Source organism: Nycticebus coucang, chromosome 14 (assembly GCF_027406575.1).
Source record: "Nycticebus coucang isolate mNycCou1 chromosome 14, mNycCou1.pri, whole genome shotgun sequence".
Classification (NCBI taxonomy): Eukaryota; Metazoa; Chordata; class Mammalia; order Primates; family Lorisidae; genus Nycticebus; species Nycticebus coucang.
In genome coordinates, this window is record NC_069793.1 from 8,366,072 (window position 1) to 8,391,301 (window position 25,230).

At 56.0% G+C, this 25,230-nt stretch overlaps 1 protein-coding gene across 23 annotated transcripts in view; it reads right to left on the bottom strand.

Moving 5' to 3' along the window:
• The window catches only part of NRXN2 (neurexin 2), a 110,354-nt gene that overhangs the window by 22,680 nt on the left and 62,444 nt on the right, over window positions 1-25,230 (bottom strand). For 8 of the 23 annotated variants that reach the window (XM_053560942.1, XM_053560940.1, XM_053560933.1 and 5 more), the window contains 7 exons: window positions 21,926-21,954; window positions 20,296-20,422; window positions 19,582-19,963; window positions 18,793-18,983; window positions 17,124-17,297; window positions 16,637-16,756; window positions 4,058-4,239 (listed from right to left, as the gene is read on the bottom strand). In XM_053560942.1, coding sequence (XP_053416917.1) covers window positions 4,058-4,239; window positions 16,637-16,756; window positions 17,124-17,297; window positions 18,793-18,983; window positions 19,582-19,963; window positions 20,296-20,422; window positions 21,926-21,954 — 1,205 coding nt within the window. Of the gene's footprint in view, window positions 1-4,057; window positions 4,240-10,972; window positions 11,248-16,636; window positions 16,757-17,123; window positions 17,298-18,792; window positions 18,984-19,581; window positions 19,964-20,295; window positions 20,423-21,925; window positions 21,955-25,230 lie in introns of those variants that run through there. The other 15 variants (XM_053560951.1, XM_053560939.1, XM_053560944.1 and 12 more) reach the window with 3 other exon arrangements.

A 25,230-nucleotide genomic window follows, 5' to 3' on the forward strand; every position in this document is an offset into this window, starting at 1 on the left:
CTTTTGGTTTGCGGTGGATAGTCACAAATATTTCGAGAGCGCCTACTCTGTATAAAGGGCCACTGAACCCAGACAGGGATGTCAGAGTTGGGACCAGCCCAGGCAAGAAGGGCAGAGACCTCACTAAAGCATGACCAACAGAGAAGCCCATGGAAGCCAGCCTCTGCCAGAGAAATGTCTGACCCCCATCTTCTGCCCAATCTCCAGCTCCAACCTCCCCTCCCTGTGCACTGAATAGGTCCCCAGCCCCCGCACCAGGACATCAGCATGCCTTTCCTGGCAGCGTCTCAGGCCCAAAGTAGGTCAGGCTCTGAGTGTGGGGGTGGCCCCTCTGCAGCCATGGGGGTGGAAGTGCAGGGTCTGGACTGTGGACTCGGGAAGAGATAAGGGCAAACTATGCTAGGCTTATTAAGGCAAGGGGATCACAGGTGTGTCAGAGTATAGGGTAGGGATGAGGAAGACAGGTAGAGGACAGGGACTGGGGCCTGGAGACAGGGAACAAAGATCCTGAACAATCTCTGGAGCCCAGGCTCATGGGGGACCCTGCAGAGGACACCCAGACTCCAGCCCTGGAAGAATTCTTCTGGGGGTACTGGAGGGGTGAGCTTCACTCAAGCCCTAAAATGTGCCAGTCCCCATATGGCCTGCGCACATGTGCTCATCCCCACAGCAACCCCTGAGGAAGCTCACAGCTCCCCATTTTATTGAGAGAGAAAGTGATGCTCAGTGAAGTTAAGGAACATCTCAAACTCTCACAGATCATGCAAGGGAATCCCAAGATTTGAACCTCAGCTGGCCTGCCTCCAAAGCCAGTGCTCTCTCCCCTTGCCCACTACTCTGGGGAGACCCTGGCTCAAGGAGCTGGGGCTGAGAGATGATCTGAGAGGCTACTGGCCAAGCTACGTTCAAAACCAAAGGCATCTAACCAAACCAGCAAAGGTCCACTGGGCACTAACCCTGAGCCCCCATTTCATGCCCCTGCACCTCCCAGCAGCGGTCCTGGATGAAGCCTCCTGAATCCACCCAGCCCTCCTCCCACACAAAATGGACACACACACAGGCTCCCTGGCTCACACTCACAGGGACCCAGCCCATCATAGAAATATGCTACACTCCTGCAGTCTTCCTGAAAGACCACTCCATTCCAATCTGGGAAGGAGCAACCACTCAGCTGCCACCTCCTGCATCTCATGGAGCTGAGAGGCTTGGTGGCACTAGGGGTAGGAACAGGAGTGGCTCATGGGGGTCAGAGTTTGGCAGAGAGAGTAGGGGGAAAAGGTGTGCAGCTGTGGCTCATTTAGAGACTTCATGTCCTATCCCTTCCCACTTGTGGCATTCAGTCCTCCCCCTCCTAGAAACTGGGAAAGCCACACACACATGCACGTGCATACACCCACACAGACACACACACTCACAGTCATACAGACATGTAGTGTCTCTCCTCAAAATGCAGTAAATCAGGGAAACTGAGGCTGGACTTGCCTAAAAAAAGTATTAGCAAACCCTACCCACCCGCCACCCACAGACTGACAACATCCCCAGGGAGACGGGCTGATCATCTGCTCCCCACACACGGGAAGGGAACAGCAGATCCACCTCGTTACTATTATTAGTAGTAATATCACTCAGAATAGCATCTGCCCCTGGGAGGTTTCTCCCCAAGAGGCTCATCTGGGCAGTGGCAATGGTCCAGGAGCACATGCAGCCTTGGAGGCAGGGTGGCTGGCCAGGGGAGCTGGAAGGCGGGACACCTAGATTTCCTAGGAGGCAGCCAAGCTCAGAACCCCGCACTCTGGGGGAGAGGCAGCTCCCCAGAGCCTCACCCAATGTGAAGTCAGTTGTCACTTCTGTTAAAGTCATTAATTCCTAATTCCCCAATTACCTCATTAGGCAGCAGTGGGGAGAACGCAGCCACTCCTACAGCAAATAATTATGGGAGTCAAAATTAATTTGGCAAAGTGGAGCGACGCTTTATTAGAAACGTCAAATTGCTTTTCTCTTATTTTGCTGCCGCCTCCCCACTCTCTGAGAGCTGCTAATGACACTGGTGGGAGCTGATGTGTCACAAGGGGAGCAGGGGGCTTGGGGGGGCTGCCCCTAAGGGACTGCAGCCCGTCTGGTGTCCAACTGTCCCCCTCAGAGCTAGCTTCTCTTGTGACCCCCATCCTGTCAGGACTCCCACCTTTGCCCTGCAGTACCAGGCACCAGGAGAGGCCTATGAGTGGCTGTTGGGAAGGAAAAGGAAATCCCTTCTCCCAGCACACTGGTCCCTTTCTCCTCAGCACCAAGGAAGCTTGTCCCCTGGACCCATTGGCACAAAAACACACAGGCGATCAGAGCTGATCAGGATACTAGCTAACACCACATGCTTCCTGCAGGGCCAGGCCCTAAGAGCTTTGCACACCTGATCTTGTTTCAGCCCCACAGCCTCCCTCTGTACTCTTACCATGTCACGCCACTGATGAGGGAACTGAGACTCAGAGACCTGTGCGGACTTGCACAGACACAGAGGAAGGACATGACAGAGTTGGAACTCAAACCCAGTCTATCTTCTCTGGAGCCATCATAGCCTCTCATGACAGTGAAGAGAGAGGAAGAGCAGCCCTCACTCAGAGAAGGACACAGAGAAACACAGTCACACCCTGCCACACAGACAGTGGCCGAAAACACCAGCAAACACCATGCCACTGGGAAATACGCATCTATGCCCACACACAGGATCCGAGACCACAAGACCCAGTCTCTGTGTTTGTCACCAGTCACAGCATCACTCCTGACAGACACTGTCATCACCCAGCCACACACTGTCATCCAAGCCACACTGTCTCTCACCGAAGTAGACACTGTCCGGTTCGCTCACAAACAGGCCCAGGACTTCAGACCTCTTCCTCAGGCCTGACTCGCTGTTCGAATTGCTACTCTCCCTGTGTGCCCCTTCCCTACTCAGGGCCCATCAGGTGCCACTTCCACCCAGCTCTGCTCTGCCCACATAGTGTCTCCCTCGCATCTCCTTCCTTCATGCCCTGGTGTTAGGGGTGCAGACTGAGGGACCCCGAAAAGCTGTTGCATAAAGAGGGGACAGTGGTCACATTCCCAAAAAGATGGGGAGGAGTCACAGCCCAAACAAACAAGCCTTCTCTCCTGGCTTCCTCTCTTCCCTTTCAGATCTGCCCTCCTTAACGCCTGGGGACCCAACCCAGACCTTTCCAGCCCACAGAGCCTGACCAGCATGGTTAGCATGTGGGTGCAGGCAGGGAAACAAGGTGCTATTAAGGGCTAGGAATGTGTAGATGGAGATGGGGGTCAGAGGCCGAGGACTGAAGACCAGGCTGAGGCCAGAGGGCATAGGGAAGGTTGTGGGGCAGGATCAGAGATAGGGGAAAAAGCCTAGAAAGAAGAAGGCCTGCCTGCAGACTAGAGTTAGACTAGACACCAAGCTGGGAGGCCGAGAGGGAGGCCTTGGGAAACAGCCAAGGTCAAGGCAGGGAGCAGAGCAGGGGAGAGAAAGGCAGAGGTGGGTGGGATCACAGGCCAAGGTGGGGACATAGGGCTGCTGGAAGGGCAAAGGTCATGGGAGCAGAGGTCAAAGGCAGAGCAGAGGCAAGGGCAGGATCTGGAGGCAGGATGAGCAGCAGGAATGGGAGGTGGACTGCCCTGGGGAAGGAAGGTATGGAGGGGAGCAGGAATAGGTACAGGACACCATAGGCCACCCTAGGTGAACAGAAAGCAGCCCAGAGGTGTCACTAGTGTGGGACATCACTGAAGGCTGCAAGAGAATGGTCTGGAAAGTCCCCTATGTTTGGGAAGGTCAGAAGGCACAGATAGTGTCCAGGAGCTGGGGATAGTCAAATCCCATGGGAGGGTGAAATAACTGGGAGGGGGATGGGTCCTAGAAGCAGAACTGCTTAGCAGGAAGCAACAGAGATGGGGAAACAGAGGTTCTGAGGACTCCCCATGAGGGAAAGACTCGGGGTGCTGATGTCATGGCAGTGAGGGACTAAGCAGAGATGGGGTCGGGAAGTTTGGAGGTCAGAGGGCTGGGGCCCTGGGTCCTTACAATGTGCAGCTGCAGATAGTCTCCAAGGCCGGAGGCACTGTCCACCCGCACCAGCACAGCACTCCGCTGGTGGGTGCTGAAGCCCACGGCCAGGCGGTCCATCCTCGTGCTGGGCCGGTCATTGGGGGGCCAAGTGTAGGTAATAAGCGCTCCCCCCTTCCCAAAGATGTATGTGGTCCCAGCTGCAGAGAAAAGGAGAGGGAGAAATGACATCAGGAGGGCAAGGTCAGTAAGTCCTCGGAGTTGTGACCAGAGTGCCACTGAGATCCCGGGTCCAGGTGTGGGGCTTGGGCTGGGATACCCATGGCAGGCACCAGCCTTGCAATCCCAGGGAACAGTTGGCGGGAGGGTGAGAGCTTGTGCACACGCACAGACAGATGTAGCTGCCTCATCAAGAATTCTAGCTTTAATTACAGCAAAACAGAGAGGTAATAGAGAGAGTGACACAGGGAGAGCCCAGAGAGAGGCTTCGAGGAGACCAAGGAGACCGAGAGTGCTGTAAGCAAGGAGGACCCAGGAGCCTGGTCCTGACCAGCTCCACTTCTCTCAGGGCTGGCATAGGTGACAGATTCAATGTGTGTACTTCTTTGGGGCCAGAGCTGAGCAGGCACCAAGGCACAAAGGAGCCTCCAGGTGATGACAGGAAGATGAGCAGGGTTATGTATAGCCCTGACTTGGCTTAGCTGGCATCCCCCCAATATCTGCCCCACCATCCTTACCTGGTTTGACCAGGACTCCCTGCTTCCATCCCCAGCCAGGGGGCTGTCTGGGTCTCAAAGCAGGGAGGACCTGGAGCCTTGCCCAGAAAGGAAGACACAGACATGGGGTGGGGGGGGGATTGACAGCCAGAGGAGGAAGGAGGCAGAGAGACAGATGGACAGAGAAGGACAGAGGGGTGTAGGTGAGAGAAACGCGAGAGTGGGAGCCCAAGATGAAGGCTCCCTCTCCTCGCCCTCCCCCAACCCACCCTCTCTCCCCTTCTCCCTCTCCTCTTCGCCAGCCGGCTCCTGGGGGCGGTGTGAGGTCCCTAACGATCTCAGCCCCAAAATAAACCCCATTAGTCGCCATGTTCCCTCCTGCAGCTGACTGAGCTCCCTGGGGGTGGGGATAGGGGGGCTGGTCACCCAGTTTGTGAGAAAGAAGCCTTGTCTGGAAGGCTTGGAGGTCTAGTAGTCGGGGGCCTGCAAAGAATGAAAGGGAAGAGAATAATCTCGGATTCTTTAGAACATAAATGGAGCAGATGAGATTCATAAAATGCTTAATTAAATAATTAGCCACTAACAACTCCCCTCAAAGCACTTCTTGGGGAAAGATGGGTACAGGGAGGACTTAACTGGAGAGAAGGAGAGAGGCAGATGGGGGCAAAAGCCTGGAGCCTGGATGGGAGAAAAGTTCGGCTCTCAGAGTGGTAGAGCTCTGGGCTGGCATAGGGAGCTCTGGGGGTTTTGGCTGTACTTCCAAGGAGTAATCTAACTCAGCCAAGATGGTGGCCCAGGAGGCAACATGGGGCTAGGTCCCCTTAGGTACCTGGAAGTCTCTTATCTCAGAGACTCAGGCAATCAGGGGTAAGGAGTATCTGTCCCAAGGAGCTCCTAGACCCCCACACGAGAGGGAGACTCCTGAATGCCTTGGAGAGAGGTACTGTCTGCAGGCCCAGGAGGAGGTGAGGAGAAAAGGGAAGGCCATTGGAATGAGGCCAGCAGGGGGCTGGGGAAGCAGAACCATGAGTCCACTTGTGTCTCCCAGAGCATCCACCATCAGCACTTTCCACCTACCTGTACAGGGCCTAAAGTCAGAAATGGCCCCTAGGTGGCAGGGCAGGTAGGAAAGAGCCACCTCTAATAATAACTGACAACTCATCCAGCCTATGATTGGGGCACCACCCTCAGCAGACAAAGGGGGCTTAGCCCTATCCCCTCCAGACACAGGGGTCCTTTTTACCTAGAGATTCTAGAGGCACAGTGGAGAGCCTTGAACCTTCAGGTTAGGTCCCAACTTCAGGGTGGCTGGGGGCAGGATACCCAGCAAGCCCCACCCCCAGCCTGTGTGGTCACCTGCCTGGGAAGGGTAGGGCCTGGAGGTAGGAGCCCAGTAGGCCTCAGCCAGCAATAGTCTATCCACTCCCAACCCTGCAGCATTCTGGAAAATTGGCTGTTTCCATGGCAACTATAATACCCAGGGTCCTCCCTCCCCTCTCTGGCTTTCAAGCTGAACATCCGAATTGGGGTATGGGGAGGGCCAGGCGAGCTGAGACGCTGACCTTTCTCACACACCTGACCAGAGGCCACAGCCTCTTCACACCCTGGGCTCCAAGTCCTCCCAGTCAGAGGAGGAGGGTTTTATTGGGTTTCTTGGTTTCTCAGACCAGGTAAGGAAACCCCATCTACCTGGAGGCTCCCCCCTAAATCTCCCAAGTCTAAGGGAAAGCAGGTCTTTTCACCAGAGACAGAGCCCTGTCTGTGCCAGAGAGGGCCGAGGTGGAAGCAAGTGTGATGCCCTCTGGGCAGTGAGGGAGGAGGGATCAGAGGCGGTACCCACTATCCAGGCCCTGCACAGACATGTCCCCAGTGATGCACAGCCAGACCCCACGCCCCCATACAGGTGACAACACACCCAGCTGCACACAAAGACCCAGCTTGGAGAGACAGACTCGGGACAGGAGACAAGCAGCCGGGAATCATGGCAGTGAGCTCACAAAGACAGGCCATCACAGGCAGCCCAAAGGCAGGTGCTGGCCCAGAGCAGGGCTGAGCTGCACACAGTCAGTCCCTAGCCCTAGCCACCTAGGGAGGTGTATCACCCAGCAGAGCTCACACTGCATCCAGTTTATTATGTTGGGCAGGCCTGTTAAAGCCTAAGGGCATTTATTACACTGTGGGGGACTAAGCGGAGAGACACTTCTTGAGCAGAAGAGGTGAAGGATGAATGGTTTCTTGGACTGGGACGGCAGTAATTACCCTGGGGAGACATTTCTTCAGCCAGCACTGAGGCCGGCTGCCACTGGTGGGTGCAGAGGGCCCGGGCTGCGCCAGGAGGTGGGGCCTCCACCAAGTCCCTCCATAGTCTGCTGTGGAGACAGCTCCAGCCTCTCCTGGGCGAACTGTCCTCTGCCCTGCCCCCAGACTCCTGCAGGGAAGGCATGGCCGGTCTGCTAGGAGACCTGGAACCCAGTGTAGGACAACGCATCTAGACTGGCTCCAGAAAAGATCCAGAGATAAGAGGGGCCTAAGACAAAGCCCAAAATATTGCCCAAACGTGGTCTAGCCCAAGCATTTATACCTCCCTAGGAAACTGCTGGTAAGCTGAATTGTGCATAACACTTCAGGGAATACTACACACCTGAAGCCCCAGGCAAGAGAGCTTCTGGCCAGACAGGAGATGCCTTAAGACCATAGTTGGCACCTTCTGCCCACACCCAACACTGTCTCCTCTATACCTCCTAGATCCCAAAATTAACTGATTCAGTGAAACATTATAAATAATCAAGATCTTCCGTATGATCCCAAACACACTTGCATTCTAGAAAAAAAACAACCATCAACAGTGGTTAGCTAACTCACACCTAAACTACATAATTATCCCACATTAAAAACCCATGCAGTGATGCCCCTGTGGTTAAAATGACACATGCACACCCTCTGTCTGCCTGTATCCCTGCAGCATCAGAAATCATGACAAAAGCCTTCTGGAAGATCTAGAACTGTGACAGGACATAAGATCAGGCATGATCCAGAATAGCCTTGGTCCCAGAGCTCACAGCCCACACCAGCTAGGTTTCCTCTCCCTGCTCTCTGTCCTCTGCCTAGCTCTTGCTTCCACATGGACCCTTTGTATATGGACTTTCACAACCCAGAGGAGGAAATCTCTACAGGGCCAGATCCCTGAGCTCAGATCTCTCTTGATCTGGAATCCCCTAACCCTAATTCTTTACCCCCTGCCTGGCCATAAAACATCCTGTCAGAAATCCAAGTTAACACATCCACATTTAGAATCAAAATAAGTGCTAGTCCTGTTTACATGCTGGAGGGATAAATCCAGAACCCATAACACAGAATTGAGCTGGGATTGACCACTCCATGTTTGGCCCCAGAGGGTACCAGAAATGAAGGTCGGGGGCAGGGAGGACCTTCAAGGACTCTGAAGTCAGAATTTGGGGTCAAGGACCAGAAGAGTGTCACTTCCTCCGCCCATTTTTAGGACCCAGGTATGCCAGCCTCCCACATCCCAGACAGACATTAGGCGCAGGAGTGTCAAGGGGTGTCTGGCAGGTAGGGGCCTTATGTAACAGAAGGGGTTGGGAAACAAAAGGGGAAACAGGGGAAAGCATAAGAGGAGGAAGAGGGGAGGCAAGTAGAAATGCACGGAGATCCCAGGAGAAGGGAAGTGTAGAAGCAGAAGGAAGAGAGGCCGCCTCACCCTGGGGATGCTAGGGGGATGCTGGGGCAGAGGAAGTCTGGCCTGCCCCTGCAGCCAAGTGTGGGGCCCACAGGAATCTGTCCTTTCACCTCCCCACCACCATGGTTAAGGAGCAGAGGTGGGGTTCAGTCAGGACAGATGGCCTCATCTCTACTCTTCCATTTTCCCTTGGGCCTCTTCATCCTCTCAACAGCCCCACCCTTCACAGGTCCCTTCCCACCAGCTCCCACTCCACTCCCTCACCCTCCTGGAGGCTCTGCCCTCCCTGCCTCCCACCAGCTCCTCCTCTACTTCCATGAGGCACTAGGCAGTCACTGGCTCTCTACCTCCTCTGCACAGCAAGGGGGTAGCCATCTCCGAGGCAATGCCAAAGCCAGCATTCCATAGGTTTCCTCTCCCTGCTCTCTCTCCTCTGCCTAGCTCTTGCTTCCACTTGGACCGTTTTCAGGCGCCCCGGCTCCCAGGCCCCTTTTCCAATCTGCTCAGTGTCCCTGGGCCAGCTCTTGTCTCCTTCACCTTTCTGTTTTACCTTCTCTCCTCTGCACCCCACACAACTGCCCCACATACCTGACTCCCTTTCCCATCTCACCCCTTCCTGCCTCAATGCTTAGAAAAATCACAAGTCTATCTAAGTACCCTTGGGAGCATCACTGGGCCTCAAGGGAACCAGAAGGGACAATGAAAGGAGGAGAGAGATAAAGAGAGACAGCATTCCTAGGAAGGGAGAGGGACTTAAGATCGGGAGGAAAGTGTGCAGTGGGGACATAGAAGAAGAGAAAGAAACTGGAGAGGATTGCCCAGAGCATCCCAGCTGGCCCCAAGATGAGAAGAGGGGAACTCTTCTGGGGATGACAGAGGAAAAGAATGAAGGAGAGAATTTTAAGGGGCTGTTCCAGGGGAACTGGATGGGGAGAAAAGGGAGCCATGAAAACAGAGATAAGATGAAGTAGGAGAAAGGAGAAGACCAGAAAAGAAGAAGAAAGATCGGAGGTGATATGGTAGCCCAAAGATAGGGGAGCAAAAATGGACAGATGTAGAGCAATGATGGCAGGGGAGTCAGAAAGAGGCACAGATGGGAAGAGATGAAAATAAAGGGGTGGAGGACAATGGAGGACACAAATAAAGTAAAAAATGAGAGGTGATGGATAGACAGAAATGGGAGATGAGATGCATACAGGGAAGGGAAGAGATGGGAGTACAGAAATGGAGGCCACGTGGGCACAAAACTGATGAAGGCATTGATGAGAGATGAGGGAGGGCACAGAGAGGGGAGTGACAGGAGGACAGGTATGGGAGGAGATGAGGGGAACCATATGGGAGCAGTGCAGTACCTATGGAAGGTCATTACAAGACATAAAGGGGGACGTGATGTGGTGTGGTGGGAAGGAAAGTGACAACTAGACTAAAATGGAGGGTGAGGGGGTCTCCGGGATGGGAGATGACCGCAGCTCTGGAGTGGCATGTGAAGGAGAGACAGAGGTGGGATGTGATGGAGCAGATATGGGAGATAAAGGGGCACAAAGAATATGGAGGACAGAGATGGAAGGGGACAGGTGCCAACATGGGAAGTAATTGGGGCACACACGTGGAAGAGGACAGGTGCAGAGATGGGAAGAGATGGCATCCAGAGAATCTTAAGGATCTAAGACACCAAGTGGTGGGGCCAAGATAGATGGGAAGTGATGCAGGGAAGTAAGAGACAGAGATCAGAAACAGAAGGGGTTGGAGTCTGAGAAGGAAGGTGAAGTCCGTTGGAGCTGGATGGTTAGGAGGGGCTGAGAGGAGAGGGGACAGTGGCAGAGCAGGTGAAGGGGAGCCTGGGAACAGAAATGGTAAGTGCTGGGGCTACACAGGTGAGAGATGCTGTGGGTCAGAGGTGCAGGCAGGGCAGAGACACCAGAGATGAGAGGACAAGGATGGGACAGTGGAGCCAGTGATCATTTGAGAGGAGGTAGCATGGGGAAAATAGGGCAGGTTACCGCAGGGATAGAAGAGAAATGGAGACATTTATGAAGAGGTGAAAGAGGCAGAAATGACATGTGAGACAGAGGTGAGAGGGAGAGGGGAGGACGCCAGACCAGCAGTGGGAAGGTGAGAGTGAGGCAGAGGTGGAAAGAAGACAAATGGAGAGATGACCCGGGGCAGAGATAGAGGAGGTGACGCGGAAGAGACACGGAAGGCAGAGCTGTACAGACAGGCCCAAAGGAGAGAGGGCGGCGATGGGGGACCGAAATAGGAAGGTGGTACAAACCAGACACAGGACGAGGCAAGGACGGTGAGCACAGAAGCAGAGTGATGGAGACAGAGAGATGAGGGTGATGGCGGGAGGAGAGCGAGAGAGGCGAGGGTGGGGCCAGGCTAGGATGGGAGGTGAGGGGGCTCCGGGCGCAGAGCCGAGGGCCGGCTCGCCGCGCACAGCTGGGGTGGGGCCGCGAGGGCCCGGGCCGTGCACACGGAGGCCTGAGGGGCCAGTGGGCCGGCGTCGGCTGTGCCACTTACCGTGCCCGCCGCGGGTGAGGAAGGGCATGCGGTTGATGGCGATAGGCACGGTGCCGTGCTTGCTGTGGAAGTGGTGGACGTGGTGGGTGGTGCTGAGGCTGGAGGAGACTCGGGCCCCCTCGGCCGCCCCCAGCAGGAGCAGCAGGAGCAGAGGCAGCAGCGGCAACAGCGGCGGCGGCGGTGGCGGCGGCGGAGGCAGGGGCCGGGCCAGGGCGGGGGGGCGGTGCGGGCACCCCCCCAGCCCGCTTCCCCCGGGGGGCATTTCGGCCCGGGGGCGGCCACCTCACAGCCCCATGGCCGGGGGCGGGGACGCGGGGCTGCGCAGCCCCGCGAAGCCCCCCTCCGGCTCCAAGCTCCGGGAGGGGGGTAGGGGTGAAGAGAAGGAAAACCAGAGCCCAAGCCTGGGTCCGGAGCCAACGAAATCAACTGGATCCCGCCGGGGAATCGGGGCTCCGCGGAGCGGCAATGCCAAGGTCCAGGACGCCTGGGTCCATCGCGAGGAGCTAGGGGTCTCTCCGCATCCTGGCGGGGTCGGAGCCGCGCAAAGGGCCGTCAGAAACCCGGGGGAGCGCTCGGGGGAGGGGGCATGGTGCCGGGTGGGGAGGGAGGAGAGAGCGGGGGGGCCAAGCAGGGAGGGGACAGCAGGGAAATCCTGCGGAAAAACGAGCCTGGGCTAGGGGGAGCGGTGCGGGCTGGAGGAGAGAAGAGGCTCCGAGGCCCTGCTGCCCGGAAAGCTGCAGACCAACCGCGACTAGGGCCGGCCGCGCTGCTGCTGCCGCTGCCGCCCGACGGAGGCCGGGGAAAAGGAGGGAGCGGCCGGGGGAGGAGGGACGGGAGAAGGGGGAAGGGAAGCAAATCCGGGTGAGGGGGGAATGAAGGGAGAGGAGAGGAGGGGAGAGGAGGGGAAAGGAGGGGAGTGGGGTTGAGCAGAGGAAAGGCGCGAGGCTGCGAGATTCCGGCGGAGAGATGGAGGCAGCGGAGTGTTGCTGCAGAGGCTGAGAGGTGGAAGGGAGAGGGAGGGAGGGAAGGGAGTGCAGAGGGGAGGGGAGGAGAACGCGGGAGGAGGAGGGGGCAGGGCGGAGGGACCAGAGCGGCTCCCGATCTGCGGGCGGCGCTGGGCAGCTCCACTGCGCGGCACCTGGCTAGCCCGCTCAGCGCTCGCCTCTCCTCTGCGCGCGCCCTGCCCCTCCCCCGCGCTGGGGCGCGCTCTCCTTCCGCACCACCCTCCCGGAGAAGGGGCCCTGCTGAATAATTGAACAGGACTGAGGCTAGCAAGAGAGGCCGCTCTCTTCCTCCTCCTTCCCTCCTCCTCCCACCTGGACGAACCCCAATAGTGCTCGCTGGTCCAGCGCGCAGAAATGCGGCCGCCGCCACCTCTGCACGCGCCCCTAGGAACACACGTGCACGCTGGGATGTGGACCGACTTGGATATGGAGACACCCACGTGCCCATACAGGCACCAGTGTGCAGGCTGGCACACAGGCTTAGACACATGTATGCATGCGTGTGCTCACAGACACTGGCACACCGAATCACTCTCAGACAAGTGTGTAACATGCTCACAGATGCATACGTGGGCACACACATACATGTTTGATCACAGGCAAGGAATAGCTAACATACACGAAGACACCCTTGCCCTGTTCCTGAAGCTTACCCTTCAAAATAGGGTCATCCATAGCAATCACCCAGAGCCCCAAAGGTATTTAAGAATAATACAGGCCACACACACATACATTCTCCTCACTACCTCCCAGAAAAATGTGTTCCCTACACAATCCCCTCTTGGACACTTCCAACCCTTGCTCTCCCCTCCCACTGCCCCAGCCTCAACCTCTATGGAGGAGTCTCCAGGACACCCATCCACTGAGTGTCCCATTTAGGACAAAACCATTCCTGAGCCACTTATGTCCAGCTGAGGAAAACCCTTCTTCTTCAGGTACCCGATCAACTGGGATCTACCCCCTGAACTTTTGGGGGCCTCTGGGAAGTACTTGTCATGGCCCCAGAGCTAAGTACAGGGAAACTCTCTTCCCTTCACCTGGAAGCCATGGTCTGAAGCTTGCATCAGCCTGCTCAGGCAGGGGTAGGGAGGTTAGGGGTGGGGGGTGGAGGGGAGGGAGAGAGTAGGGGAGGAGAAAGGAGGGAAAGAGGGGAGAGTGGCCCTGGTGGGAGCTGAAGAAACCATATAGTAGAGTGAGGAGGAAGATGGGGAAAGAAGGGCCTAGAAAGGGTGGGTGAAGTGAGAAAAGGGAATGCTGAGAGCTGGTTCCCCCAAAGGGAGAGAAGAACGATCATCAATGAGAGAGCTGGTTCTTGCTTATAGACTCTGAACTCCATATAGGAGCAAAAATTGTCATGTCCATCCGTGTGTGCTGCCCCCAGCTCCAGGATGTAATCAGCACCTGGGACAGCTCCCACAGTGCTGCCGCTAGCCCTGCACCGGCTACACACACAACCCCTAGATGCCAGGGCCGCCTAGGTCGTCAAAGCCACCAAAAGGGAGGCTTAGGGCAATTCGTGGCACTTCCCCACAAGGGAAGAGAGACTACAGGCCAAGGCAATGGGCGGGGGCTTCTGGAAACCATGTCTTTCTGTCCTCTCTGTCCCATCTTTGTGCCCCTGGATCTGGATTACAGACTGACACAGCTCTGAGCAGGCAGAAAATTTATGGTCCCAAAGGGAAGGAGGGAGGAGCCGGTGGCGAGATGAGAGGAAGGGAAACCGCCTAGAGGCCAATCAATACCAGTGAGTGGGAACTGGAGAGAGGTGGAAGGGGCCAGGCTGGGGAGGGAGGGAAGGCACAGAGGGTAGGAAAGAAGGAGGTGTGCAAGAGATCAATAGAGGCTGCAGAGAGAGAGCCAGGGAGGCAGAGACGGTGAGGAACTGACCCTCTGGGAGGGCAGGAGATGGCCTCTGAAAGACAAAGTGTCCAGTAGGCCCAATGGGAGCACTTCTGTCCCAAGCCTCAGCTCTGGGGCTTCAGCCACATGTCAAGAAGTGTCTCCTTGTATCCCCCCTTTCTCTCTCATTGCATATTCTCTTTTTCTTTCCCTCTCCATTTTTCTCTCATCACAGAGATGGGTTCTCTCCTTAATGTTTTCTCTCCTGTCTTTCCAGAGCAGAGTCTCCTGAGCCTCGAAGAACACAAAGATCCCTCCACTCCTAGGGAGTGTCCCTAAGTCACAAATGGAGAAACTGAGGCACTAATTGGGGAAAAGCTCTTCTGAAAATCTGTTCTCTCATTGCCCTAGTCTCTCCCAGACCAGACAGCTCCACGCCCCACTCTGTCCTTCAGAGGGCAGGTCCTGCTCCTCCCACCATGGCCATTCCCATCCCTCTCCTTCTCTTCTGCTGGGCTCCTGCATGACCTTGTCCATCACCAAGACCCCAAGAAGATCAGTCATAAAGAGCACAAAGCAGAGGCAAGTTCCTGGGAGGAGAAGTCCCAGGAGCAGAAGGGGTGTGGCTTGAAAAGCTCTGGCCAAACCCTGCCCCCCAGATCCCTGCCCTGTCCTTCAAGGCAGATCTCAGAGGTTCACCAGGGAGGTTCATCAGAGAAGCAGCACACTGAGCCCCGTGTAGGCTCCCAGTTGCACCCACCTTATCTTAGCTCCGCAGTTTTACTCAGGCTGTGCTGCCAAACATGAAGAACAGTGCCTGGGGATGGTGACACTTCCCAAGACCCCAACTCTCCCTGCCTCCCACCAGCCTGGGACCCAGAAAAGGTGCTCTTCCTACCCCTGCCAAAAGGTGGAGCAACCCCCATCCCCATCTGTCTCTATGCCCCCTTTCCAGAAGGCTCACTGGGTGGGAGTGAAGCAGTCAGATGGGCAGCCGCACTTCCAGATCCTGATTCTCTTCACCCAAGCAAGAAGTGCCCACCACGGGGACCACCACCATCCATAGATGAACAACAGAATTGGGAGTGCCTAGGTCCTAGCTGAGCTCTACCTCTCACTCCATAACTTGGGGTGAGCCTTGCCTCTCCCAAGGCCTGGGTTTCTTCATCAGTTAACCAGGGAGGAAATCTCCATCCCACTGCCTTTTCTAAGGACCAAATTACTAAACACTAAAGGGTCAGTGGGGAGTGTTACTGTCAAGTTACAAAGTTACCATCATCTCCAGCTCTATGCAAAGCTGAATCACCTGCAGGGGAACAGGCCTAACCCTGGCCCCATCTTTTTTTTTTTTGCAGTTTTTGGCGGGGGCTGGGTTTGAACCTGCCACCTCCAGCATATGGGGCCAGCACCTTACTCCTTTGAGCCACAGGCGCCACCCCTCAGCCCCATCTTTACACCATGGCAGCTGGGGCTAAAGTACTGAGCTGGCCTTTGTCTGGGAGGCTTTGCAAGGCACAGAGAGTAGCAGGTCAGACAAGGAACATCTGGTGGGGACAGAACAGGGATGCAATGGCACCCAAGGGCTGACCATGCCTAAGAACACCAGGAAAGTGTGAGGAAGATGGGCTGGAAATTTTTTCAAAGGGAAAGAAAAAAAAACAAGAACCCACCCAAGAGCCCAGTCCCTGGAACCAGTAGATTTTTCTTCTAAGGAACTCAGGACTCACACCAGGTGACGAAGGTCCAGCAGTGTGGTCTGGAGGCAAAGGGGTTAATCCAGGTTCTCATCCTACATCTGCTGTTAGCTACCTCCAGAACCTACTGCTCCTCTCCAGGCCTCACTCTATGTTTGTAGAATGGAGAAGATCCATCCGTGTGAGTGTGTGTGTGTGTGTGTGTGTGTGTGTTTCTCTTCCCATGGCTGATTTTTCTGTTTGGCCTCTCGGGAGGGCTATCCCAGGGAAGACAACTCAAGTGATGCCTTAGGAGACTGAACTCTTCCCAGTGAGACCCTCCCACCAGCCCAATCATTAAAGGGAAACTCCAAAGCACCCATTAAAGTAGAAGGTTTCCTCCCTCACCCATTCCTGCCCCAGCTGCCCTCCTGCAGCTTGCTGTAACCAGCTGTTGGCCACAACCACAAGGGACTGGACACTACTGCTGCTGAAGCTGCCCTCTCTGGGGAGGGGCCTCATACAGCAGCAAGTTAGCAAGCAGATGCTCATCCAGGGAGAATCACCAAGCAAGGACACTATGAAGTGTCCTTGTGGTGCAAAGGGACAACCTGCAGCTAGGATTCATGGAGGAGAACAAGGGAACAGCAGGACCCATGTCTAGGGAAACCTGCTGTCCAGTAGCCTGGCCTCCTGGGAACATCCTAAGCCTATCCTCTGGGGTGTAGGCCTGCTCCCAGTGGAAAAGGAAGGAGGGCAGCCCCTCTTGCTGTGCAGTAGTGTGTCTGTGTGAGATACAAGTACAACATGTAAAGCCATCACCAAAATCACAAGGGACAACAAGTTCACCCCAAAGAAGCTGACACCTTTGGTTGTGGGTAAAGGGAGCAGAGTCCCACCAGCTCAGAATGAGGAGGAAAGGACAGCTATCAATGTCTTGCCCCATTGAGACTGAGGCAGCAGCAATCTGCAGAGACTGGAGAAGGAACAGCAGCGAGCAGTTCCCCTCGGACTCTCAAGACAAGGGATGAGAAGGAAGCAAGCAGCACAGCTCTCATTCTCCCAGAGACCCTCCTTCCTCCCTGGTGGTCCCTATGGCTGGAAATGGACCAGATGTCCCCTGGCCCCCAACCCTCCCAGGCACTCACGGTCATTGCAGACAGGGCCTCCATAGGAAGTCATGGTGCAGTCACAAGTGAAGCCATCCCACTGCTGCAAGCAGACGCCCTGGTTGGCACAGGACTCTTCGGTGCAGGTGGTGCTGGGGCCTGGAAGGGGCAGAAGAAGGAACACCCTCTGCTCAACCAAGAGCCCTCCCTCCCCAGGAGGTTTGGAAGCTTCAGGGCCAGGTGGAGGGTCCTACTTTGAGCTCTGCCAGGCTGAAAGGGCCAAGTACTGATGAGGGGTTTGGGGTAGGAATGGGAGGCACTACAGGACTGCAGGGTGGGAGGCAACAGGGAAGGCAAGTGACCCTTCACCTGCCTATACCCTGCCCCAGAACTGTGGGGCAGGCTCTCACAAGCCTGAGAAGGCAGGGCACTTTGCTGTGCAGGGGCTCCCTGGCCTGATCTGCCTCTGCAGCTGGCCCTCCTGCAGCCAGCAGAGTCACACCTAACTCCTTCACCCTCCACTCACCATCACAGCCCCTCTCCACCTGCCCGATGCGGTGCAGGGCGTCAGCGATGAGGTCTGGGAGGCGCCCATTGAGGTCCACGGAGGCCAGGCAGCCCTGAAAGCCATCCCGGGAGGCCACCAGCTTGGGCAGGTTGCTGAACATATTCTTGCTCAGACCGCCAATGTACAACTCCCCTGCAAAGGGAGTGAGATCAACCGAGGCATCCAGGCCCTCACTCCCTTCCCAGGGCACTGGCATTTTAGGTCTTCCTAGCCCTCTTGTGTCCCAACCCAGGCTCCACATCCCTTGCAGAGATCCAGTGACCTGCAGATCCCCGCCCCCCCATCTCTTCCTTTTTACTTCTCCACTTTGCCATCTGTCTGCTCCCCTCTCAAAGAAGCCCAGATGCTTGAGGGAGTAGGGGGTTGGGGGACAGCTGGAGGAACCTGCTCGTGCTCTCTCCCACATTCAATTCCAGTTCCGGCCTGTAATCAGGGCCTTTCATAAATGCACAGCCCCAACCCCTCTACCTCCGCTCCCTCCCTCCCGATGTCTCCCATTCTCAAAACTCCTTCAAGCCTCTCCCAACTCTGACTTCTCTCCTAGGGAGCTCTAAGCCCTTCCCCCAACAACCAGGATTTGGCCTGGGGACTCTGGGAAGAAATTCTACTGCGGACACCTACCACTATCCCCTCTCCCAGAGACTAACTCCCTGTAAGCCATGGCCAGCCTAGAACAGAGCTTCAGTTAAGACACTCTTCCATCTGCTGCCCTGGCCACTGGCTCAATGCAACACAAGAGCTGCAGAGATTACCCCTGGGCTTGCTGCCACTTCAGATGCTCTGTGACACATCGCCCCCTTCTGGGAACAAGGAGAATTTGCAGCACTATGATTCAAGATCCAGAGAGGTGAATTCAGTGACCTCTTGAGGACCCTCCCCAAGCTCTGACAGTTTGAGTCATATTGACACCCAGGGGTCTCTGTGGGGCAGAGGATTTCCTTGGAGACATGCAAGGAGGTAGCTCACATTGCCCCCAGCGGAGAATCCCGGAGAGGCTGTAGTCCTGGTCTCTCCTACCCCAGTGCCCATGCCCTCTGAGCCTACCCTTCTCTTCCCCACTCCCTCAGTCATCCATTCTGGGGGCTAACAATGACTATTTCAATGACTACTGATGAGGTCCTGGGGAACATGGAGGGTATGTGACCCTGAGCACACTAAGGAAGCCTGGGTCCAAAAAATACCAAAGTTAGCCCAGCCAGTGCCTAAGACAGAGGCTTCAAGGATTCCTCTGCCTCTCATCACCTGCCCAGGACTCCCTTTTCTCACTCCAACCCTCAACCAAGGTAGTATTCTCTCTCTCTTTTTTTTTTTTTTTCTCAAGGTAGTATTCTCAATCTTAGAGGTACAAGAGGTCCTTGAAAGTCCTGGGTTATCTACTTCTAGCTCTGGAAGGAGGCCACCAAGCACTCCTGCAACCAGGCTTTCCATGTTGAGAAGCAGACTCACAGGAGTGCCGAGCAGAACTTTGACATGAAAATGTCAGGCTGGGCAGAACGGAGAAAGGAAAGAGGAATGGGAGCTAGGGACGGGGGGAAGAGGAATGCAGCAGCCAGGAGGGGGTCAATCCTGCTAGGGTGAGGGGATGTCTGGGCTAGGGCCAGGCCTTCTCCAGAGGCCCCAGCCCCACCTTTGAGATCGAGGTTTCGGGCGCCATTGGAGTGCTGCGTGACAGTGCGGGAGTCAATCTTGAGCGTGTGCACGTTGCCTGGGTCCCTGGACACCACCACGTTGTGCCACTGGTTGTCATTGACTGGTTTGTCTGAGTTCCCCTTCATCAAAGACGGGCCATTCCCCAGGTCAAACACGTAGTGGATGTACCTGCCCCACAGTAGGGAGGAGACACTGGGTCAGGGTGGGGTGACGCTGGGAAGGCAGGATGAGGAGCAGCTATGGCTGGCAGAGGTCCTAGAGGCCATGGGAAGAAGGGGCTGAGAGGGAGACCCTATCAGAAGGGACCAACCAATGGCAAGAAGGCTATGGTATGAGGCCCTGTCACAGGGAGAATGTGAGGAGGGAGAGGACTGAGGAGCTGGCTCCTGTGGCATAGGCTCAGAAGAAATGATGAGGGGAGGCTCATGGAAGAAGGGCCCTTTGGAGATAAGGATTGGACTGCTCTGGAATGGGGTCCTCTAAGGCAAGAGAGGGGCAAGGCTGACTTCTGCCTGCAGAGGATGGAGAGCCTGAGCCAGGACAGTGGATAGAGAACAGCCATAACTGGGACCCCTGGCAAGGAAGCAGCTGGGGGAGTCAGCAAGGTGGGATAGAGGGAGCTTCTCCATCTTGGCTGGTGGCTGGAGACATATACCTCGACCTGTGGGGGACTGGACACCCCTACCAGTGGCTAGGGGAACTATATCTGGTTAGGCAAGGGAAGAGGGCCACTTCCTTGACAGCAGTGCAATGTCCAGCCCCTCACCCCTTGACCAGCTCGATGACAATGAAGTCATTGCCGTTGCCCGAGTTGAACAGGAGAAGTCCATCGGGGGCCGTGGTCTTGAACTGGAAGAAGAGATGCATGGAAGCATAGGCTTGGAGCGTGGCGAGTGCCAGGTAGCTGCTTCGACTCTTGAAGGTGACAGGATCGGCCACAATGGCACGCAGGCCAAAGCGAGCATTGAGCTCACAGTAGGTGATGTCACCATCCTTGCACTGGTCCATGTAGGGCTGGCCATTGAACACCAGCCCGCTCAGGTGCCCAATGAAGTTGGAAGGAACCACAGAGATGAATCGCCGCTCTGTCATGATGCCCGTCTCAATATTGTGGAATTCCAGCCGCGTATGGGCTCCTGCCATCTGTCCTGCTCGGGACAGGAGACCGAGATGAAGGGGATGGCTTAGGGGCACAGAGAGCAGCATCATTTCTGGGGCTGGGCCTTGGGTTCCCAGGAACCTCCCCTCCACACGAGCACTATGCATGACCAACATCAGCAGAGATGCTCTCAGCCAAGTGCCTGCAGCAAACATAGCTCTGGGGGGAGTCAAAGGCCGACAGGCTCCATAATAAGCACTCCGAGGGAGAAATGGCAGAGGCGGCTCGCCAGAGTACTGGCCAGGCTGTGATCACCACATAGAAGGGGACCAAGCACAGGTCACAGAGATATGTCCTCTTCCCTGGGCCCAGACCACCTACCTTCCACAGTCACGTTGTCCACAGACAGCTGTAAGCTCTTGCCACGTCGCACCACCCTCACCGTGTGCCACTCGTTGTCATTGAGCTTGTGCCCCGCAAAGAGTGTCTCAGGGCCTTTACCTGCGGCACCAAGGGGGGAGTGAGCATGGCACCTACACACACTCACGGGTGGCCTGCTGTACCACCACAGGCAGCCTCCCCACCCGCACACTTGTGTGCGCATGCGCACACGGTCGCGCGCATGTCACCTGTGCACATAAGTACACACATCCCCAGAGCTCATGCATGCACAGAGCTTGCTCGCCCCCATCATAAACCCAGACACTCAGTACTGGCCTGTGTGTGACTTCAGAGGGTGCCATGTGCACAGAACAGGAAGTGATTGGGGCCCCTGGAGTTGTGCCCTGAGGCCTTGTTCACAGACACTCCCACCTACAACCAACATACTCTCACCCGACTCCTAAGGACTGTCAGTGTATACCCAGCAGGTATTCCCAATGGAACACAGACCTAAAACTTTCTCTCAAATTCACGCAGCCCTACCACACACCCACATGTAAACATGCGCCCCCAGCTTTATCTTTCACAAACGCCCGACTCTCTCATCCACGTGGGATGCAATGTGACCTTTCTGCCCAGGTAACTCCACACACTGTTCATGCAACCACATGCATGGCAGCTAAATATGCAGCCTGGCTAGAGAGGGGGGTGTTCTGTTTCTTGGGAATTATGACCATTTTTTCAATCAGGATTATCAGCTTCCAGAGTCTAAAATGAAACATACTCATCTTTAAAATGTTACTGGACTTTGCAGTACTCCCAGGTCATTCCTAGGTACCCCCTTCCCTGAGGCTCCCTCTAGCTGGAGCTGAAGGAACCCTGGGCCACACAAAACACGGGGGGAAGAGGGCGCCATGCACACACAGCCTATCCGCCTGTGCCCCCAGTGTTCATGTGCTTCCTTCCATGACCTCAGGGCACACCATGCAAAACACCCTCTCTGAGAGCATGGAACGCTGAGCACAATGAAATGCCCAGAAACATCCACCCCTGCCCTCCATCTGACTCCTGCTGAGAGCCCTCATTATCACAGTGAAGGAGCCCCCATTTGGCAGAAACTTGGCCCCCCAGCTGATTCAGGAGCGGCCCAGGGCTGAACTCTGAGGCCCTGGACACACGCCCCTCCCGCCTCATCTTCCTTCCCATGTGCCTCGACTTCCCCCTTGTGGCCACCTCTGGAGATGCAGCAGCACATCCCCAGCCCCTCTCAGGTCCTCACTGCCAGCCAAATAGAATGGGGACCAACCACTGCAGGTGCCACCCAAATCTTTGTTCCAGCCCTGGACTTCTACCTCCTGCTCTCTTCCTGCTTGGCAACAAAGCCTCCTGGTCCTTTCTTCCCAGAAGCAATCCTGGCCACAGACCCTCCACCTGCTCTCCTGAGTGCTGCTTCATCTGGTCTTTTCTGCCCTCCACCCCCAAAGCCACTGCTCCCCTCCCCACACCCACCGCCCATACCCCACTCAAGCCAGCAATTGAGGCTTCCCCTTCCCCCACCCTGCCTCCCTCAATCCCAGCATCCAGCACCCCAGTCCCCGTGGGTCTCTGCAGAAGAAGAGGGAAGCCACTTACTGGGTGCGCAGCCGACGCGCAGGCAGTCTGGGGGGGCCATGGGGCGGGCAGAGGGGGAGGGGAGACAAAAAGGCAGAACAAGTTTTTTTCTTTTACATCCTTCACAGGGAGGGGTGTCTGCAGGCGGGGGTTCTCCCCGGGCCACTTTCCGGGGACCACGCGTGCTCAGGTGCCCTCTCCCCTTCCTCAGTAGGACCCCTGTCCATCCTGCCCTCAAGAGGGCTCCAACCCTCCCTCCCCAGAGCCAGGAGGTAGGGCATTCAGGTGATGGGAGGAGGACTTTGTCCCCCTTCTGAGAAGGGCCCGGGCCTCTGGTGTCAGAAGGAGACGGGCACCTGGGGAACCCCAGTCATACAGGGGGCCACTAGGGCCTGGGAACCTGACCAACCCCACATCTCCCCAGTCTCCGGGAGGGAGATGGATGGGGAGGGCCAGAGTCCCTGCATACCCTGCTCTGGGACGACCCCCTGCTCAGAGCCCAGGCATGACATATCACATCCTGTGCCTTTGTAGGCTCTGAGCTAAACAGAGGGGTCTACCCCAGGGCCCCCTTCCTGAGGCCATACACCTCCCAAAGCCCCAGGCGCTGGCACCACCCCTGCAGGAACCTTCCTCCTACCCCTTCCCATTCTGGGGAGATTCCAGGATGGGTGTGGGGCAATGCATCACTCTGAAAAGGACCTAGTATTAATCTGCTTTTCTAGAGAGGAGCCAAATACTCACAGATAAGGTCACTGAGGCCCCCAAAATATGACTTCTCTGAGAACATAAAGCAACTCAAGGCAAGCAGGTACCACAGGCAGTTTCCTGCACCTACACCTGCCCCAGTCCAGGCAGTGCTGCACTATGATTTCACGACATGGTCAGGAAGCACATGTCTACACAGGGGCCTCTGATCATCCCTCTGGTTCAATAATCACCCACAAGGTAGAATCATCTAGACCCTGCAAAGGAAAAAGAACACTAGGCTCCTAGAGTTCAGTTTGAAGGCCCTGAGGCTGTCTACACCAGACCCTGACTGAGCCCCAATGAGAGGGGCTAGATGCAGCCGCAGAAACCCTTGTACTTGTCTGTCCTAACATTCAGGCACAGCACTTCTCTCCCAGCCTCAGCTTCCCTCCCTGTGAGCTGTGGGGCTGGAAAAGGAGGGTCTTAAGCAGGGCCCTGGCAGCCCTTGTGTGCTGGGCCAGCCCTTGCCTTTCAGAAAGAGAGTGTCTCTGGCTCTCAGTTAACAGCTATCTCCTGGCCTCTTGTCACTCCTCCCTGAACAGGCTCTGCCCACATGCCCAATGGCCCAGGAAGCAGAGAATGGTAGCACCTGGCATTCCCCTGGGCCCCTGAAGGTTCCTGCAGTGGAGATAAACCGATGGCTCCTGTGGCTCGGGGGGCCATGGGACCCCTTGGGTGGTACAGCTGAGCTCCACACGCGTTGTCAACCGCAGCAGAAGAGTGGGGGGAGCAGCCAGGACCCTGGGCCACAGCTTGGCACTGCAGGGATGCACAGGAGGCAGAGAAAGGCCAAAGGGTAGACAGACAGGGAAGTGAGAAGTCATAGTGAGAGGAAGGAGGCAGGGAGGGGACAGAGAGAAAGAGGAAGAAAGGGGGGGAGAGGGAAGGAAAGACTGGACAGTGAGGGGAGGAGGGACATGAAGGAAGGGTGGGAGGGTGCCAAGCCCTGGAGTCAGGTCCCGGAGGCTCTCTTGGGGCCAGCAGAGTCTTCACCAATGAAGGGTCCAAAAAAGAAAAAAAGGGGCTGGAAGGGCAGTTGGGGAAAAGGCTCAAGGGAAGAGCTCGGTTCTTTCTCCTGCCCAGCAGGGAAGCACCAGGAATGGGGGACCATCTGTCTAGAGTAAAGATGTGAGCTCCAGGCCACCCCTATAGTAACTCCACTTTGGGAAGCCCCTACTCTGGTGAGGTTGAACAGAGTGAACACACTGTGAAGATGGGTGGCAAAGGTTGGGGGAGCAGGAGCGGGACAAACCTACCCCTTCAGCACATGCACTCCCCCAAGCACAGCTTATTAGTAATTTGTCAACTAGTGGCCTCAAGTGCAGGGAACGGACAGAAGCAATTGGTCTGCACAGACAGACCTACCAAGGCTCTGCTGGACACAGAGACCAGGGTCATGGTATAAATGTGTGATGGGAGAAAGCAGTCTGTGTGGAAAGGAACTGGGGGATCCCTGTCCCACTCAAGCCCCACAGATTGGAGAGGGTGGGCCCAAGCCTGCAGTGCATCTAAGTAACAAGAGGGAAAGGCGACGTGTGCTCCTGTGCAGCCCTCATTCAGAGCTGTCCTAGCAGCCAGGCCTCAGTGACAACTGCTGAGCCCCAAGTGGGACTGGCAATTCACCCTCCCATAGCTCCAGGGGTGATAGCACTTTGGGACACAATGTGTATTTAACCTGATTTAAAATGGGAAGGATTAGACTAGCTCTGTTTGGTTCAAGAGGGCAGAACTAATGGGAATTTCAGAATTTCACTAAGAAAGAACAGCTCAATGATCAGAATGGCCATCTCAGAGGTGGGAGGTGAGCTCCCCCCCACCCCCCACCCCTGTGTTGATGGCAAAAGCAGAGGTAATTTACTTGAATAGGGTTGAAGTTGTAGGTTGACCCCCTACAGCTTAGAGACAATTACACTGCACTCTTTGTGACAGCTGCACTAACAGCTGAGCCCCCACAGGCACCCAGTGAAGAACAACTCAAGGGAGGGGAGGCACTGACCCCAGAGGCCAGGCACAGGGCAGAAGGTAGGGACCCAGGCCACAATGAAACAGGGCAAAAAATCCAGAAGACTCTACCATCTCCTATGGACAGAAATCAACTGCCCCACTGAGGGGTTGCAGGGAGCAGGGTTCAGGGACCTTGCTCAGTGTCTGCAGATGTGGGGGTTCCAGGGCTGGGGCAGGAGGCATGATCTGGGTCCTCTGGATCCTCTGTCTGCAGGCAGTAGTGTCTTTCTGGCCCTCTCTTGTCTAGCAAATATCCCATTTCTTGGGGCTGGCACTGAAGGCTTCCCCCCAGCTGTCTTCCCAAATGGTCACTGACAGCCTCTGCTCCCTCTTCAGGCCCAGCCCCAAGTCTATTTCACTCTGAGTGCCTGTAGAGCCGCCCAGCTGCTTCCTGTAATTCTGGCTGCCCTCCCTATAGGATCAGACTGTGAAGCCAAAGACTGAGCCTCATCAGGCTTCTCCTAGTTCCCCAGTAACGAGGGCAGCCCCCAAACAAGGGTCCTTGGTGATACTTGTATGTGAGGGCCTACAGGCCGTGGGGAGTAGACAGGTGAGGATCAGAATAGGACT